At 38.4% G+C, this 19167-nt stretch overlaps 2 protein-coding genes across 8 annotated transcripts in view; one reads left to right on the top strand and one right to left on the bottom strand.

Annotated features, from left to right (window-relative positions):
• Positions 1 to 1485: 1485 nt before the first annotated feature.
• LOC117307073 lies at positions 1486 to 14494 on the top strand. 2 transcript variants are annotated; one of them, XM_033791725.1, is made up of 13 exons: positions 1486 to 1601; positions 2171 to 2454; positions 3335 to 3832; positions 4323 to 5007; positions 5316 to 5468; positions 5895 to 6033; positions 6399 to 6638; positions 7701 to 8019; positions 8552 to 8754; positions 9162 to 9293; positions 10641 to 10832; positions 12148 to 12267; positions 13020 to 14494. In XM_033791725.1, exons 2-13 carry the CDS (start codon positions 2232 to 2234, stop codon positions 13158 to 13160), a joined length of 3045 nt encoding a protein of 1014 aa, XP_033647616.1. In that variant the 5' UTR covers positions 1486 to 1601; positions 2171 to 2231; the 3' UTR covers positions 13161 to 14494. The 2 variants fall into 2 exon arrangements, with proteins under 2 accessions (XP_033647616.1, XP_033647617.1); XM_033791726.1 differs by lacking the exon at positions 1486 to 1601 and adding an exon at positions 1670 to 1697.
• Positions 14495 to 15144: 650 nt separating this feature from the next.
• The window catches only part of LOC117307349 (mannose-1-phosphate guanyltransferase beta-like), a 41936-nt gene continuing 37913 nt past the window's right edge, over positions 15145 to 19167 (bottom strand). For 5 of the 6 annotated variants that reach the window (XM_033792078.1, XM_033792075.1, XM_033792074.1 and 2 more), the window contains exons 9-10: positions 18750 to 18932; positions 15145 to 18210 (exon numbers count right to left, since the gene is read on the bottom strand). In XM_033792078.1, the coding sequence (XP_033647969.1) occupies positions 18079 to 18210; positions 18750 to 18932 (315 nt within the window). In that variant the 3' untranslated portion in view covers positions 15145 to 18078. The remainder of the gene's footprint in view (positions 18211 to 18749; positions 18933 to 19167) is intronic. The other variant, XM_033792076.1, reaches the window with a different exon arrangement.

A 19167-nucleotide genomic window follows, 5' to 3' on the forward strand; every position in this document is an offset into this window, starting at 1 on the left:
CTCATTTGATGTGTCTCAGCATGCAGACCTGTGGAAAATAGAGCTCAAAATAAGTATTGGTCGTCGAAGTTGCGAGAGAATAATGGAAGAAAAAACATTTGTATCTAATTCTGAGGTCTCAAAATCAAAGTCAAATATTTTGGTGAGAAATTACTTCTTTCTAAAAAACTACGCCCTACTTCAGAGGGTCTAGGGAGCCGTTATTTCTCACGTTTTATCAACAGCTCTCTCCATAGACAAGTAAGTTTTTATGCTAACAATTATTTTGAGTGATTACCGACAGTGTCCAGAGCCTTTACCAGACTTTGCTTTAACAATCGACATGGAACCATATAATTACATTCTCTTTGCTTACATTGGCCATGGAGGAAGAAATATACGAAGGGATAAGATCCATTTGAGAAAATTCCACTCCATAATTGTCATGTGATTTGCTTGCAAAGGAAGGCAGGCAGTGATTTGATATGCGGCACGTTTGTATCAGGTAAACAAAAAAACATTCATATCTCGTGGCTTTTTGAAAAATAAAACATAAACGTTCCATAGACAAATTTATCTCAAAGAGCAAAGTTAATGTTTTTTTCAGGATGGTTCGTACAATTTAATTGTTATTTAAAGTCTGTATTGTAAGTTTGCTACACCGTAAGTGATTCATTATTACCATAGGTCCATGTTATTACAGATTCAACTCCCTCCATAGGGGTAGGGCCGATTATCTTTCTCTAATTATATCGTTTTTCGATAATAACGTGGTAGTTTATAGATTGATGGGACCTTTAGAAAGCGACCAAACCATTTCAAAAAATAAAAGCACCAACACATCTCCCTGGAGAGAACCCTAAGTAACCAGTAGACTAACGTGCACCATTGTACCATAGAGCAATGACAGCTCCGAGTGGAATCATGGCTAATTACCATCAAATTCCAGTATCGTGTATCAGGTAACAAATCATTTAAAACTGAGTTTCACAAGGGTACATTCATTGCTGTCTCGAAGATCGTGCTGTCTATATCAAATGAGCAAAACAAAACTAATACAAATGTTGCACCATGATTTTGGTTTTACCAACATACAATTATTATAGTATGGTTAGCCGTGTTGTGTCGTGACATACTGTTGCAAAACAAACTATAGAGGGCAGTGTAACGTTTACATGGTTGATATAAATAGAATGATGTAGTGTTTTATTTACAGCATCGACTGATTGATTGATCATTATATAGGGGTCAATATCGTTGCACGTAAAATATGTACACACTTCTTTTTATAAAGATGTGCATTTAATACTTTAAAAAGAATTGTAATCACAGAGAAAAGTTATTAAATGAATGATATAAATATAACGATTCTGTTCTGAAAGTTATTTAGTTTACCAAAATAATATATGTTACCCCTTGAAAAAATGAACTATGCCGGTCAAGGGTCAACATAACCATAACAAACAACTCGCATTGCACAACGTGCATGTAATCCTGATCGTGCGTTTTAGTATAAAAGCAACATAATTTGTCAAGAATTCCTTATCGTACAGTACCAGAAGAGGGATTTTATGCCCGGAAGGCTTCATCTTGGAAAGAGTCACATTGTTCAGCAAGTACAGGTAGATATTGCTTGAAAATAAGACGTAAAACAGTCCAATGAGGCACTATTTTATACCCATGATCTTGGAAAGAGTCACATTGTTCAGCAAGTACAGGTAGATATTGCTTGAAAATAAGACGTAAAACAGTCCAATGAGGCACTATTTTATACCCATGATCATCATCATGTAGTGTTCCGGTTCTTCTTCTTTTTTAGTTTATTAGAGTTGGATTATCTACAATATAATTTGGTTTAGAACTTTGTACTTAATACTAACAATTGCCAAAAAAAACATTAAGAAATTCAGTCTTTTCTTTTAAAAATAAAACGCTGCTTGCCATATAATTTATGATAACTATGGCTGGGGGATAACTTGTCATTCCTGAGTTTGGAAATCTTCAAATGTTCATTACAGGGATACGATGACAAACCAAATGATTAAGTTGTGACAATTGTCCCCCCCCCCCCCCAGGGCCCCCGGGTTGGAAGAAGAGTGCCCTAATCATAGTAAACCTGCATCCACTCTCTGTATCCATGGCAAGATTGTTTGTGTGATTAATTCCCGTTTCCTTTTGACTTTCCTAAAAGCATCCTGGCAGAGACGGGGGACTTGGTTCATCAACCCAGTTTCAACAACACAGTAAACAAAATGGCGTACAACAGACAAGAGGAACGATTTGGTCGTGTGACGGGAAACACCCTAAGACGAAACACTTTCCCAAGCTACTACGCCGATCAATTTATCTCTAAGAAGAGAAACACTGCAAGAACTCATGTTGCCCCCCAGCCACTACCAGGAGTGAACGTTGATGCAGATTTAATGGATGTACAGCTGGAGGAGCTGATTAATGATGGAGACTTGCAAGGTTCAGGTGGGTTAAAAAATGACAAGTTGAAACGTGGCATACTATTTGTTATTGTGAAAATAGAATTAGCTGTTACAAACTGCTTACCAACCAAAGAACCCATGGTTGGTATAAATGCAAAAAATAGTTAATGGCCTGACGTTTTGACTCTAGCACCAGCAGAGTCGCTCTCAAAAAGGCTAAAACATTTGTCCTCAAAGCTTACCAGATAAAAATATCAGCAATGATACCTATCTATCTTTCAGAGGTTTACTTCAGTCTTTAAAATCTTGTCTTCGTGGACATTGTTTGTTATTTTTTACACAATTTCATTAATCTTGTGAGGCCTTATCATACTATAGGGGGCAATGAATTATTATGGCCAACATAAAAAGGGTTATACCATGTTTGGCTTGATTTCATCCTAAAATCTTTTGGCAAATTAAGGCTAAATTTGTAGGTTTTTTTTGTGCTTACTTGAAGAACCTTAAATTATTTGGTATGTGGTGAAATGTCTTAACAGTATTCCTGATTTCTGTGTGACCTGTTCCGGTACAGGTACAGGCTATCTTTCAAACTTAAAATTGTCTCAACACGTCAATACAGATATTGGTTGGCTCCGTGCTATGGTCATTAATTGTAGTTTCATAAATCCATAATGGTCAAAAGGGATTTCATTGAAAAGTATGTAAATATTTGAAGAAAAGAAACTCCACACTAGTGATCAATAAAGTAGATTTTTCAGGATCTTCAAAATATGCAATTTTTTGCAATTTGTTGAACCACCTCCATGGTTGAACACCATACAAATCACACTAACGACTTTATAAATATAGTGGGACCAAGTGGATGTTTCGTTGGGTTTTTGTTTCTGATTGTCTGAACTGATATCTATTTAAATCAACAGGGTTTCTTTATTCGCTTAATAAGCGTCGACGCTGGGAACTACCAGATCTTCTAAAGGAGACCATCTGTAATGATGACCTCCATGAAGATCTCAACTTCAAAGTCATGCTTGTTGAGCAACACCTCGACGGCCAGAATGTCTTCAAGCCTGCTTGTACTGGCCTGTATGAGACGCAGACCTCACAAGCTGAGAGGCTACCGAAGAGGAAGTATGCTCGGGAGCAGGATCTCCATAAGCGCAACAACGGAGGCAAGGCCAAGGAGGAGGCGTTGCGTCAACACGTCAATAAGATGCGCTGTATGAAGAACCGAGGAGGAAAGAAGGTAGACTGGAGGAGTTTGATGGATGCAATGAGGGAAGAGGTACGCAGAGAGGAGCAGGTTGATGATGAGGTTCAAGATACTATGTCTCAGGTTCGCTATGAGATAAGTTATCATCGACCAGAAAATAAATACCACTGGAAACCGGAGATGAAGAATAATGTGTGTACATCAAAAGGTAGGTTTTTAATTTGATATTGAATACCAAAACAGATGTTTGAAGAATCAAAGAATTATGAATCCATGAGGCCCTCAAAGTTAAAGATGACATCAAATTGCCCTAGTGATTGATAAACAGCCAATAAAAGTAAAATAATTTTAAAGTTGCAATTAGGAAATTTCTTTATCCTGACAAAGTGGCAAAGGAATCCTTTCAAAGCTGAGATTGTTACACAACTTGAATCAACAACTTAAACGTAAAAGCACTTAATATGTAGCAGCATTTGATTAACGAAGTTAACTCAGGTTCTTGTTTAGACGTTAAAGGAAGCTTTGTTTAGTTTTTTTGATAAACTGTTGGTGAAATACTTGTTATTTTTGAAAGAGTTACAACAATGAACCATATTCAACAGTCCACAAGGTTTCAAAACAAAATTCCTTTCAGATTAAAACTGTCTCGTTCATAAAAATGTCAGTTCATTAAAACTGTAATCGTTTGAATGTTTAAGGTCCAAGAGCCAGCCAGAAACGTCAGAAACTCAGTACAACATCCTTCTTAGAAGAGGTTTATGAACCGAACGACATTGAGAATGACATCATGATGGATGTCATTGACTACTCAGAGAAAGAGAACTCTGACTGTAGTCAAATCAACAAGCCAAACCGCCCTATGTCCACGCTAGAAGATGCTTTCCTCGGTCTCACCAAGAAACCAAAGAGGAGCAAGAAACGGGCTTCTAAGTCAACTCCAGGCAACCTTGCAAAGAAGACTGGTACTAACCAAGCCTCATCTACCTTCGTAAAGAAGCATGACAAGGGTAGCTATGTTTATGACCCGACCGCTGTTTCTTATAAGTATCAGGCAATGCCAAGTTCTCGACCTAAAGCTACCACAGCTGCTCCCACTGATGCACAGGAGACTCGAGCATCACTGAATCTTCTTGTCGACCATGAAACGCTGAACCCATCAAGGCTTGAGGCAGACTTTGGCAAGGCATATGCTCAGGCCCAGTCCATCCCGCAGAAGTTTGCAATCGAAGTACTTAACTATTCTAAAGAGTCAGTTGAGGACCCTCTGAAGAGCGTGTACGCTTTGTTTGAAGTGGAGAGGGAGGACTGTGTGATGGTGGAGAGCAAACAGCCGAAGGAAACCCACGAGGATTGGCAGATGGTGAAGAAAGGCAGGACTACGAGGTATGTACAATTGGCAAACCAATTAAACTGAATAAAAAAGTATTTAATGGTTATCAAGAGCATGTTTATTATAAACCCCTTGCAGGTGACATCAGTCGCTCAAAAAGCGCACTCACTGGGATCAAAATGCGACCTCCCTGTGGTCAAAGAAGGCAAATGATTTGACAGCTGTACTTTGTGCGTAAAAACGTACGCATGAGCTCAGCGTCCCTGTAGCATTTCGTTATGCAAGGGGTCTGTTATCATTTCAAGTCACAAAGTCAGGTTCAATTGTTTTTTTCTCTTACTTACGTTTTCTGTTTGATTAGAATGACTGTGTATGGTGACGTTGATGGATTGAACACAAACCGCCTGATTGAGAACATGGCCGCCCTATTTCCATCAACTAGTATCTTCTCCATTCAAGAGGTTATGATATATCTCAAGGATGAAATCAAGATGGCCACCAGCTGCAACAGAGTGTAAGTTTGACTCAAACTGTTTCAATCTGATTTGGGCCCAATAAAGTTCTTATCTTATCTTATTCGAAAAGCCTGCTTATCACAGAAAAATCTTGCTTAGCAGAAACAGATACCAGCAAACATTCCATAAAGTTTTCTTTGATGTGACTGGTACCCCACTCAAATTTTGCTTAGCAGAGAAATGTGCTAAGCAGTAGTATTTCTTGCTTATCAACTTTATGAAACTGGGCCTTGGTTAGGATTTGGATCCAGTTTGGTTTGATATCAGTTTGTTTCGTGTAGTTCAAGATGTCATCGTGAAATTGATGGACAGTTAGAATGTTTTCCAATGGAAGACTTTCCGATAGCCTTGATGGCTGCAGACTTACAAACCAGGTTCATTGTTCCCAGAAGTTGAATTTATATGATTCCTGTTTTTTATTCCAGTCAAATCCAAGAAATCAGAGCAAATTCAAAACTGATCTCTTTCGACATACCAACTGTGAGGGCAGCATTTGGCTGGGATTACAGCTTCAGCTCAGCTGATGAAGCGTATAGAGACATAAAGAGCTCTCAAGAGAACAAGGTAAACTTTGATCCACTAAGCAAAAGTAGTATTCTCGGCCGATTCCCTACCTTCCGTTAATAAGCAAGACAGTTCATTTCAGAACTATAGAAAGACAAGTTCTCATAAGAACATAATCTATCAAGCAAGGAAAATACACATGTTGTTATCGCACACCAATATACATTAATTCCTCACCATGCAATGCCTCAAATCCCACCAAGGTAAAACTTCAGTAGACGTTCTGTAGACATTCTAAAATTAACATCTATTAAACTCTAAAATTAGTCATGAAAAGTTTCCTTTCTGGAATGATGTTCCTGCAGCTGTTGTGTCTTTTTGTACTTCTTTGATGAAATAAGATTTTGAATTGATGTTGTTTCTAGTCCTGTGCTAACACCACTCTCGGAGTGATACCAGCAGTGTGGTCAGACAACTGTGGGATCTGCTGCGAGAGTCTAGCGCCCTCTACATCTGCCAGCAGAGAGGATGGAGAAGCATGCAGAGTGGATGATCTAATGGAAGGCACATCTCTTTTGGCATGTGGTCACAGTTTCTGTAATGTTTGTTGGAGGCGTTACCTTTCATCAGGTGTCCACCAGGGAGTGAAGGACATCACATGCCCAGTAAGTTTCAACAGGTTTTTTTATATGATAAAGAATGTGTACATCAACTTCACATTGAGAGACAGAGTCGGACAATATTAGGCTGTGTCTGCTTAAGCCACTTCGGCTAAGGCTATGGCCACTGGCCAGTGGCTGCAATGGATAGCCACTGCCAAAGCCAACTATTTTGACACAGTCAAAGTTACATGGAAGAGATGGTGTAAGTTCAAAGTTATAAGCACCATTGATGACTGGTCAGTAGTTGGATGGGAGACCATTCTGTGTATTGTGATGGGTGGTTGGTTGTTGTGATATGGAGACCATTCTGTGTATTGTCATGGGTGGTTGCTTGTTGTGATATGATACATGTAGTGCTTCTAACATCAAAGCTTTGCTTTAGAATAGGATGTCAAACTGCAGGTTTTGTGCCCAGTGCAGTGCACACCAAAGATTATAGAGCGCCGCAAGGCGCAAGATGCAGAACTCGAGCTGAAAATGAGAAATCCCACTGGATGCCATTTCGGCAAGTAACTCTTTTGATACGACAATAGATCAGTACAGACAATGACCATTCCTATCAATGGGAAACAACACATTCACTTGCTGAAATGACGCCCATGCGTATTTCACGTTCCAACAATAGATAAAGCTTCAGTTCCGCATCTTGCACCTTGTGGCGCTCTATAATCTTTGGTGCACACCTAAAACAGGCTGGATTGTTCTGGGTCCAGTCAAATAAATGACCCCTCTCTGCACATTGAGCAGGTCAAGCTCTGAATAATAAAAACTTGTTTAGAGACATCAACACTTGCGTCAATTGTCCAGTTATTTATGGGCGCGGTGGCCATTCCCAAAAAGGACCCATGAGAAATCATGCACAGGCTTAAGACAGTACATTACAAAAGAAAGTTGCCATTCCAAAGGTTTGACATTACAAATCAATGTAAAAACTGTTGATTTATTTCCATTCATCTGTGACCAAGATCCTACAACAATCTGGAAATATTGTAATATTTATTGGCCTTCATTGATCTCAAACTATCCAGAAATACTAAAATTATATTATTGTTGATTTCTTGTCAGGAGTACAACTGCAGGATTCCAGTGGATGCAGTCACAGCTATGGCATTCCTCAGCCCCGCCCAGTACCACACCCATTACAGACGATTAAGGGACACTACCCTTGCAAGCTCCACCAAATGGCACAGGTGCCCCAATCCACAGTGTGGTCGCATTGCTCTGGTTCAGTCCAGCCAATCGGAGTCCATGTTAGATAATGGTCAGGCTGTTGCAGTGAGGTGCGGGTGTGGATGGCTGTGGTGCACTCAATGTAAAGAGCCTGCTCATTGGCCCGCTTCATGCAAACAAGCTGAAACATACAGGCCCCTCATCAAAAAGACAGGTAAATGGTCATCTCCACACTTCCAACCACACTACTCCTGGCACTTCTTGCTTAGAAATGTTTGTTTAAAGCCAAAGGTTTGTCATTAATTTGACCTCTATCCTGGAAAAGATTTTAAAACAATGTTGTGGTGGGTTTTGATGAAATAATGACTTTTATTACTGCCATACACATTGGATCATTGTAGAAAAAGGTGCAAATTACTGTCCTGACCATTTAGATTACTGCAAACCTTTCCATATCATTCAGATTATATCATACTGAGTTTATTTTAATATGATTACACATCCAACGTAAATAGCGCCAATAATGGGATGACTGGGAAACAAGAAGAAACAAAACCCATGGGGAGAACCCATGCAATAAAGCAGGGACTGAAAACCCAATCCACATGTAAGGCTCTGGTCTAGACCGAGGTGGGATTCGAACCATGTGCCACAGAGGTGAAGGCAGGGAAAGAAACCACTAAGCCAATCCCCAACCTGTATTTACCAACCTGTCCTAATGTTGCTTGTTTGTTTTATACACACAGTGAAAATGACTTCAGATAAGAGGCCACTTATAACTCACGTAGAGGTTAGAAAGTGCCCAGGATGTGGCACTCGATGGGAAAAGAATGGCGGCTGTCCCCATATGGTATGTGGGAACTGTGGTCTTGCTTTCTGTTGGGGATGTCTTCAACCATTCCACAGTCATGACTATAATCTATGTCAAAAGACTGTCACTACGAGTAAGGTATGTATCACTAAACCAATCTGTTCAATTCTTTCAGTACCCTCTGCCAACAGGTGATCTACCTAATCCAATAAGCCGTTTGTGAGTTGGATTTGAACAAAGTCTGGTACAATGACTTGTTTAGTCACAATGTAATGCTTACATTTGAATTCCTCAGACTATAGAGACGATTGCTATGTCAAATGGTTCGGGCAAGCTTTTGTATAGCACTCTCTTGATGAGCAAACCCTAGTACTATTGTGCCATACACATCCATTCAGAATTGTGTATGGGTTCGCTGTCTCTTATATCTATTAGCAAAAGCATGCCCCTAATCATGTGACATAGCAACTGCCATGTTGATTTTGTTATGCATTTTGGGAGCAAAGGTCCTTACTTGTGTTTGTGATGTTTGTTTAAATCTCCAGGTGATCCATTTGAATTTCTCATTAACCCAAAAAGACTTCATGATCAAGCTGGCCGTGGAACATCACAAGAAAGGATGCCTTAAGATTCTTAAAAAACACTTGCTGGGTGCAGCCAAACTTGCTTCAAGATCAGTAAGTGATCCAGAAAAGAGTGTATACAGGAATCAGATAAAGTAGGGTCTGCACGTCTACCATTAGTTTCCTTATCAGTCAAACAAAGGGAAATCAACAATTGTACAAAGTAAATAGATATGTTTTCATCTGGGTTTTGAATTGTTCTGATGTCTTTAAAGGGATGCTGCAGTGAATTCAAATAAAACAGTTAAGTTTGCTGTCATTTATTTCTGATATATGAATTGAACATCAATAAAATGTGTTTTGTTTATTCCCGACATATCTGACTTGCGTAATTAGCGAATAAGTCATGCCCCGCCTTTTGTGGATTGTTACCCCCCCCCCCTACCATTGACGTCACGTCGGGAATTCAAACATATCGTCAGCAAAAAGAGTCTGGTCCCTAACTACTCCCGCCTAGGTACCAGGCCACACAGTTCACACGTCTCTATATGCACAGAGCCAGGGGGCCCGGCGGCTCGGGTTACTGACATGACGTCACGTTTATGCAAATGAAGGCTCCCTTTTAGGGGCGGGGTGGGTTCCCCCAACCTAGTGAAAACCATTTTTAAAATACTTGCGCATTTAATAAAAAATATAAAAAAATATTTCAGGTTGAAAAAGTCACGTTTAATCGTTTAAATGAATAAATAAAAAACACTGGCGCCACCCTTTAACAACCTGTGGAAGACTGTTTGATAACTTAACTGAGTGTTAAGCACTGTACACTCGCTACTTTTCGCATCCTTCTGCAGACACAAATAAAAACCCACAGGCATAATACTCCGGTTTGATTCAAACCTTTGAGATGTCTAACCACTAGACCACCGGAAGTGCCTGACCATTATGCAAATGACTCTATTAGAAACCTTGATTATTCTAGAGGCAATTTGGTTCAACGCAACAAAGTATACATCATTCATAAGCGGAAAGCTCACTTTAATTCAGCTTGACATATTCCTCACCAACTATCGGCCTTTTCCCTTAACAGTGGTCTGCTGGCCAAATACCAGTTAAAACATGTGAGGACCAGTCAAACTTCTTTCTAAGTGGTCCTGCTGGTTAGTTCAGTGTTGGGAAGCATCCCTATTTAATATGAATGATGGACAAGTGCAAAAGCTGACGGACTAGTGAAATGAAAAGCTGAATGGTCATACTAACCAACTGGCCATGTTAATGTGTATGTAGTTGCTGGGCACCTCTGAAAAACAGTGTCTCACTGAGAGGTTTCCCCAGGGTAAAGAAGAAATAAATAAATAACCAGTATTGGAAACAATTTAGGGCAAACTCCGACTATGATTGTTATGAATGTAGGCAATGATGTACCATCCTTTGAAATAATTTTGACACCTTGTATTTCTGCAGATCATGCTTTATTTATCCACACAAGAAGGCAAGTTTAACTTCCAAACATCCTTGTTACCAAGTGGTGCTATGGGAACAGTAACCCAAAGCAACAAGCTCATCCCATTGACATGGGCAAAGACTCGGAAAGACCTAGAGATCATGAGTAGGAGAGAAACACAATGTCTTGATATTGTTGTCTTCTGTCAAGAGGTAAATAAATAAACATCTTGTAGAAAGTAAATCTACCATACTTGCACCAATCGGTTGCCTCTTCTAGAAAGTAAATCTACCATACTTGCACCAATCGGTTGCCTCTTCAAGAAAGTAAATCTACCATACTTGCACCAATCGGTTGCCTCTTCTAGAAAGTAAATCTACCATACTTGCACCAATCGGTTGCCTCTTCTAGAAAGTAAATCTACCATACTTGCACCAATCGGTTGCCTCTTCTAGAAAGTAAATCTACCATACTTGCACCAATCGGTTGCCTCTTCAAGAAAGTAAATCTACCATACTTGCACCAATCGGTTGCCTCTTCTAGAAAGTAAATCTACCATACTTGCACCAATCGGTTGCCTCTTCTAGAAAGTAAATCTACCATACTTGCACCAATCGGTTGCCTCTTCTAGAAAGTAAATCTACCATACTTGCACCAATCGGTTGCCTCTTCAAGAAAGTAAATCTACCATACTTGCACCAATCGGTTGCCTCTTCTAGAAAGTAAATCTACCATACTTGCACCAATCGGTTGCCTCGTCAATTGGTTGTCATTTAAAAAAGCTCCAAAGCTGACACACAAACATTTTGCTTTTGACAACGAAATGCTGATTTATAGACAAAACTATCAAGAAAGAGACAATAAAAGTCACTTGAGACACTTTCAGTTAAATACACAGTGTCTACTTCTTAGAAAACAGCAACAAACTACCACATTAATTTCATCAAGACAGTAGGAATCCATCCATGTTTAGGGAGGTGATGGGTACCAACCTCATATGTAGCTGTATTGAGAGCAACGCTCATACAGACACCATGGACATTTCCAAACGATGTACACTAGCAATCTTTGGAGAGTCAATTCTGTCGACATTTTATTGCATTTTCCATCACTGGGGGCACTAAAGACGAAATGATTTTTGTAAGATGCGTACTACCACAACCATCTTAATTACAAGGAGGTTTTTAGATAACAAAGACTTTAAGAATGACCACACCTTTAAATTTGATAATCAACAACACTTGACATGACAAAACCTTGAATCTTGAGAGTCTAGAACTTAACAATATCTTGAGTGAATCTTAAATGAACAACTAACTTGGTGCATTTCAACAAACACTGAAGGCAAACTCTGTAAGGTGGTGTTGGTTTAAGGTAAAAGTTTTAACAACCAGTGTTCAATTTCTGCTGTTGTGCGCATACCAGGCATGTTTTAATAGAGGGCGGTTTGTAAACAAGATTTAACCAAACAGCTATGAATATTCGTGTGACTTTTCTTTCTCTAATGAATATTCATTGTTTCAACAGACTAATTTTGTTTTGGAGCACCTAACATTCTTCCTTTGGGGGAAGACACGTCGACAACGGAAAGCCAAATGGTGGAACGCTATGTTCAGATTACAATTCATTACTGGATATCTTGAAGAGGTATGAGAGATTAAGTCACGTCTTAAAGATTAAACTGAACCCCTCAGAATACTTTAAATAATAATAACATTATCATGCGCCATGTCTGTCAATGATGACACTCCTGGCGCAAAAAAACAAGAACTCGGCTTACACACAAGACAACCAAAACTTTGTTTTGAGATGTGTCTTGATGTGTCTTGAATCGTGATCAAGTATCTGCTTTGTAGTCTTGATACTTCAGTTTTGTAAGGGCATGGCAGTTTTTCCTTGGGCAAGGGCGCCTCTATGATGAAGGAAAATAGGGGCACGGAGTTTGCCTCTGTGAAATATCAGGCCTATTGTCTATCACAAGAGACACTTCCATATCCCCAAAATACTCCACTCTATGACAATTCAACACCCACATGTATGGACTTGGATAACATTCATAAGCATTTATGCCAGTTTCAATGGTAAGCAGATTTGTTATTGGGTTTAAGTACAGTGTCCTACAAATTTAACAAGTGGTTAACATGCAAGGTATGTCCCTAACAAGTATGTGGCTAAAATCACCCACCCCCATGAACAAGTAATGAATACACAGACAAAAATTTAACTTCCGAAATTAGTCAGATCATAATGATTTCAACCATCTAACATTATCAAGATTAAGTACAAGTTTCAAGTTGATGTGGTCTCCCAACATTATCAAGTTAATGTTCATGTACCAAGATTATGTGGTCGTCATAAGAATCATGTTGTGATTGTTCTGGATTTTTTTTTTCATGCAGACTTTAACGAATCTACAAACTGTAAAGAAGTCCGAGACGTTAGCCACTTTGGACAGACTTTGTAACATGATGTATGCTGGGAAGAAATGCCTCAAGCAACTAGCACACAGCATCAACACGGACTCACACAAGACGCAGTGAATTAGAGATTAGACTTGGACAAGAAATGCTTAAGACAACTAGCACACAGCATCAACACGGACTCAAACAAGACGCAGTGAATTTGAGATTAGACTCGCACAACAAATGCTTAAGACAACTAGCACACAGCATCAACACAGACTCAAACAAGACTCGGTGAATTAGAGATTAGACTCGGACAAGAAAGTCCCTACCAGTGAATCCAAACAAGACAGAGTAAATTAAATTTGACATTTTGTGGGTCTTACACAGAGTATGGCTAAAGGTCAAAGACCAAAGCCAAACTTATTATGACACTCGTAAATAGAGAAGATCTTCATTAGAAGTCTCCCATACACTTTACTCGGCAGATCCTCTGAAGTTGTATATAAAGCTAGTTTACTGAGTGCTTACTGTAGCATAAAAACATGCGTAAGCACAAGTATTTCATAAAACAATCAGAGAGATTTGTTGAGATTCAAAAGCGCGTGCGTGCATTCACAATGGATTTGCATTGGTGCATCACTCATCTGCGTATGCTTACAGAACCGCTGGCAAGCTACCTTTGTTATTTTCCTTACATATTAGCAGTGAACATGAAACTGATATTATGCTTATGGCTTCTCCGTTAGCAGAATACATCAGCTTACAGGTTTTATGAAATTCAGTTCTTATCAGGGACAAATTTCATTAAGCTGCTTATCACAAAAATATGCTAAGCATAACCAAATAATGCTCAGCAGAATAAGAATACCAGTCAAAAGAATATGTCACATGAACCATCTGTGACTGCTATAAAGCAGAACATGTAAAGCAATACTCCCTGCTAAAGCAGCACTGTGAGATTGGGCCTAGAACAGTTAAGTAGACAAACCTAATGCACAGCACCGTGAGATTGGGCCAATGCACCAACCCTTTTATACTTGATGATCATCAAAACTTTCAAGGAAGTCAACGATGATGGTTACGTTATGATAATTGGTGTATATTAGTAACTTGAATATGAGGTTACAAATATATTTATGAATATAAATATTGTCAGTAATGAAGATGTGTTGTACATTTTTACAGTTTGAAATAGAAATAATATACAAGGTAATCCATTTCCATATTAATACAGAACTTGAAATAAATATATAAAATATTTTTACCAAAAGGTGAAGTTCACACTTGTGAAAAATGAATGGTATTTATGATATAACAGATTCTATTAATATGCCAATCTACAAGATTCAGCAGGTCTTTGAATTCTGGCATGCTCTAAAATGTCACTGGGGTCTAATGGTTAGACTGCAGGACGTACAATCACAGGGTTGTGGGTTTGAATCCTACCAAGCTACATAACTGTGGTCCAATGGTTAGACTGCAGGACGTACAATCACAGGGTTGTGGGTTTGAATCCTACCAAGCTACATAACTGTGGTCCAATGGTTAGACTGCAGGACGTACAATCACAAAGTTGTGGGTTAGAATCCGTCTAAGCACAACGACTAGAACAATTATTGCTGTTTAGTTACTGAATCACAAGTTATTGATTGTGCAATTTGGTCATATACATTAAAGCAATGTTTGTTTGAAAGAGATTGGCTGTTGCCAGTTTGCCAACTTGTGGAAGCTTTACAGAGTTCCTGTCGGGAAGATCGTCTAAACAAAACCTAACTTAGAAATCATGGTTTTCCTTATTTTTTACTTTACTTTACTTATTTTTACTATTTTTCCCAGAAGATAGAGTCGTCATAAAGGGAAACAAATAAAGAGTCTCTATCTACATGTTGAAGTAGTGTAAAGTAGTGTAAAATGGCAATTGAAACCCTTCAAGTTTGAAATCAGTCAACATTAAACAACATCCAATCCAATCATATCATAAATTCCACTCACAAAAACTTAATTTGACCTTAAAAACACACTTGATCAACTGTAGAATTCTGCAAAGACAAAAGAAGATAAATTATTGTGTTCATGATGTACTTCTTTTGAATAAAAACAGACAAATCGCACATAAATATTATAGTTTTGTCACTCTTTATTGCAAAACAAGGAATTCAATATAAATGACAACGTATTTATAATATTTCAACTGATGTGTTTGAAATTGGAATGATTATTGTACACCAATCTAGTATAAAACTCAAGTTGAATCTACTCAATGTTAGACATTTATAAAATTTGTACAAGAAAATAATTGTTTTTGGTAAAAAAAATAAATCAGAGAATTGTGACATGATAGTAAATGAATTAAAGGGATGTGAATGAATTTATATTTTTACTGAAAAAATCAAACTGTGCGATGAATCTTTGACAAAGCAAACCCCCACATCCAAACTACAAAACAGAGCCATCCTTAAACACAGCCACTCTGTTGCCCCACATGTGCTACTGCATACTGCGCTTTTTAAGGAACACGTGTGGGCTTACACGCTTGATAAAAGTGGCAAACCTTAGGCGTGTGAAGATGGCGCAAGAGGTTATTTTGTTGTCGTAGTCTGATATCATTTCCTTTTGAGGCCGCGCTACTTCCTTACCAATACATTCAATCGTACAATTGGCACAGGGGTACAAACTTAAAATTTTAGTGTTGTGACAGTATTCAAATTTGGCAAAAATAATGGTAAAAAACTGTGGACTGCTTTGAGTAGGTTATAAACAAACTACTGAAAGTCATTAGTGCAGTTATTTTAGGTTCCCGAGTGAGAAAGATGTAGATTACAATACGTCTCTGTTTGTGTGTATCGTGCGATGTGAACAAGTTGGGGTTGGGGTTTGGGATGAGGTCATGACTACGGTGGGCGAATATCTTAATAGATGATTCAAAATAAAATAAGAAAAACTTTGGACATAAGTTCTGCCCTTACGAGGACTTATGTATTTTAGGTGATACATGTATCTTGAAAATGCAACCACCATTTGAAATTCATTTTTTAGAGGTTTGTTTGATGGTAAACATTTATATTTTTATAGGATTAAAACAATTGTAAGGTCCCCAAAAACACAGGTATACTTTGCCTTATTATTGATTATGTTTGCAATAGCAATTGTACCTAACGATTTTGGCCCAGTTTTACATCGATGTGTAGTTAGCAAAGCATCAAAAACAAGCAGTTGTTTCACAAATGGGCGTTTTAGAAAATAGCACCCTAAACAAAAGAAATATCATAAACTGGCTCAAATTATCTACATAAATTAGTTTACATATTGGGAATAATTTAATAATAGAGTAAAAAAAATTCTTTGTTACTGATATCAATTTGGGATTTCTGGTCTGTATCTCTAAAGAGAGACTAGCACTGTGACCCAAACACATGAAGATAAGTGACATGTATAGAAACTGTTGAAGAAATGTAAGTTTTACAAGGAAAACTAAAATTTTGAAATCCAACTCAATCAAGTAGGGACTGAAAAGCCAGTCCTCTTGCGAGGCTCTGGCCTAAAGCATGACTCGAACCAGGGTCGACAGAGGTGAAGAAACCACCAAGTCAAACAGAATGCCCTCAATTATCAGAATCTTCACAGAAAAACACAATTTATTTCTTTACAATATAAAGCCACAGTCTTCTAAAAACAGAGACCATCTGCTTTTTCAATATTCAACCAATTGTAAACTAAAATCATTTATAAAAATTCATGTGAAATGGCACAAAGTATCTCTAGAGGCAGCGTCATTTGTTTCATAGTATATATTATATCCATTTTAAAAAGCTAACATTCTTGCATTAAAGAAGCGGTCCTAATGAAAATAGGAGCAGCTGAACTTGCCATTAAAAGAATAATTCTTTATTGCCAAAGTTTCTTGAATGATTCGTAATTGCCTTAACATGCCTTATGCTTCCAACACTTTGCAGCCGTTTCCTACGCAATTCAGCTTCTATAGCTGTGAGGAAAGATGATTATCCTCAAACCAAAATTATTATCATGACATCAGACGTTTCGGCTAATTAACCCCCTTGCATATGACAAAAGAAACTCAAATAGTTGTCTGTATAAGAGAGGTCAAATGAAGGCGATCATTTGCTGAGAGGCGAGCATACATGTAGCATCTGTATGTTTACATAGGTTTATCTCAGCAATGGAGGCTTGCGCAAAAAACACCCAACAGTAGCTGATAATGTGCTTTGCGCATGATAAAACGATGGAAACATTCCATTGTTTTATATCAGCAATGGCAGCTAGCGCATTAAAACACCCATCATAAACTGAGAGGTTGTGCGTTGGGCACGATAAAATAAACATTCCATTGTTTTATCTCAGCATTGGCGGCTAGCGCATTAAACAAATACATCATTAACTGAGAATTGCGCGGTACGCTTACATGGCGGCTTACGCAATAAAACAAACATCCTTAGCTGAGAGTTGTGCGATGTAAATGATAAAACAATGGATACATTCCACTGTTTTACTTTGATTTGATGTTTTTTTTCACAATTAAAAATGTATCCGCGGACAGAGGCTGAATTCAAACATTTATCTCAGCAACGGTCACCTACACAAGGGGTGAAAAGCAGCTAATGTCACAAAACACAAAATTTTCAAGTGATATTAACATTTTCCTAGGGGTAAATCTTGACAGTTAAGTTTTGAACGCACGCATAACTGAGACATTTGTGAGGTAACCAAAACACACGAGGTGAGCTGCGATGCGCTTAAATTTGAAGAAGAAACATCGAGTTTGACTGTCACTCCGTTCACTGAGAACAAATGCAACCTCTTGTAGTGATATTAGTTGGGGTTAAGGCACCTAAAGTAGCAACTGCACTGGAAGACCCATGATACCTGCCTAGGAAACACTAGATATCACTGCCTAGGAAACATTACATTATAATCTGAGGGTCGTTTACTGATGCACCGATGGATTTATGTGGAAGAATACGTCCACCATTACATTATAATCTGAGGGTCGTTTACTGATGCACCGATGGATTTATGTGGAAGAATACGTCCACCATTACATTATAATCTGAGGGTCGTTTACTGATGCACCGATGGATTTATGTGGAAGAATACGTCCACCATTGATGTACAGCTCATCTTTAACGATTACGTCTTCACCTAAAACACAAACATTCTCCATCCGAACCTGTAGTAGACAATAGTCAAAGAATGCCATCACTTCTTTGAATACAGTCTTCAAGATTTGTATTTAGTTTACTTCAAGTTTAGTACTTAAGATCAACACTATTATGCTTGCGTAGCGAGGACTTTTACAATGTTTAGGGAGAGGTTGGACAAGGAACCGTGGTTAGCCATTGATTCTCGTCTGCGCACGCTCATTGCGAACCGTGGTTAGCCATTGATTCTTGTCTGCGCATGCTCATTGCGAACCGTGGTTAGGCATTGATTCTCGTATGCGCATGCTCATTGCTTTGCCACTTATTTTGTTAATTTAAGAGTAGTGCGCCTTATATGCCAAGTGCTTTACACGCAGGAAATTACGGTAATAATTGTGTGCGAAAACGGCTTGTTGAATTCTATTGATCAGACATCGGTCAGTGAATTTAAACATGGCGATAATAGTGAGACTTACAATTTAAAAATACTGAAGGTGAGGCGCTCGTAGGGTGTGATAAGGCACTAGTAAAACTTGGATTTTAATTTATTTAAAAACAACGTTCTTACCCATTGTCCCACATGACACGCCCAGCCAATCAGAGACGAGTCGATCCAAGCATGTGATTTGATTGTTGTATTTTTGAGGACCGTAGTACGTTTGATACAAACACCATCCTCTATCGTCACATTGGGACCTATGACAACATTCGGACCTATCCTACAGTTATCACCAATCTTGGCACTTGGATCCTTAACAACAAAACAAAATTCAATCAACACAATTAGCAATGTTAATATTTGTTTGTTTGTTTGTTTGTCAACAGCTTGAAAAACACACATTAAAGAACAAGTTATAATTATTAGTGAAAAAAATGTAATAACAGGTTACATCCAGAGTAGGTATAACCATCCTGTAGTGGAGTACCAAGACTGTGATTTGTCATCTAACCCTGCCTGATATACCTTCCTCATTCTACCCAAATCC

Source organism: Asterias rubens, chromosome 2, assembly GCF_902459465.1.
Source record: "Asterias rubens chromosome 2, eAstRub1.3, whole genome shotgun sequence".
NCBI lineage: Eukaryota > Metazoa > Echinodermata > Asteroidea > Forcipulatida > Asteriidae > Asterias > Asterias rubens.

Bases quoted from the DNA above. Each gene is read 5' to 3' on its own strand.
- LOC117307073 (XM_033791725.1), top strand. From the start codon at position 2,232: ATGGCGTACAACAGACAAGAGGAACGATTTGGTCGTGTGACGGGAAAC. The intron at 8,755-9,161 runs GTATGTATCACT...TTAAATCTCCAG, and splicing joins AGACTGTCACTACGAGTAAG to GTGATCCATTTGAATTTCTC. The intron at 12,268-13,019 runs GTATGAGAGATT...TTTTTCATGCAG, and splicing joins TTACTGGATATCTTGAAGAG to ACTTTAACGAATCTACAAAC.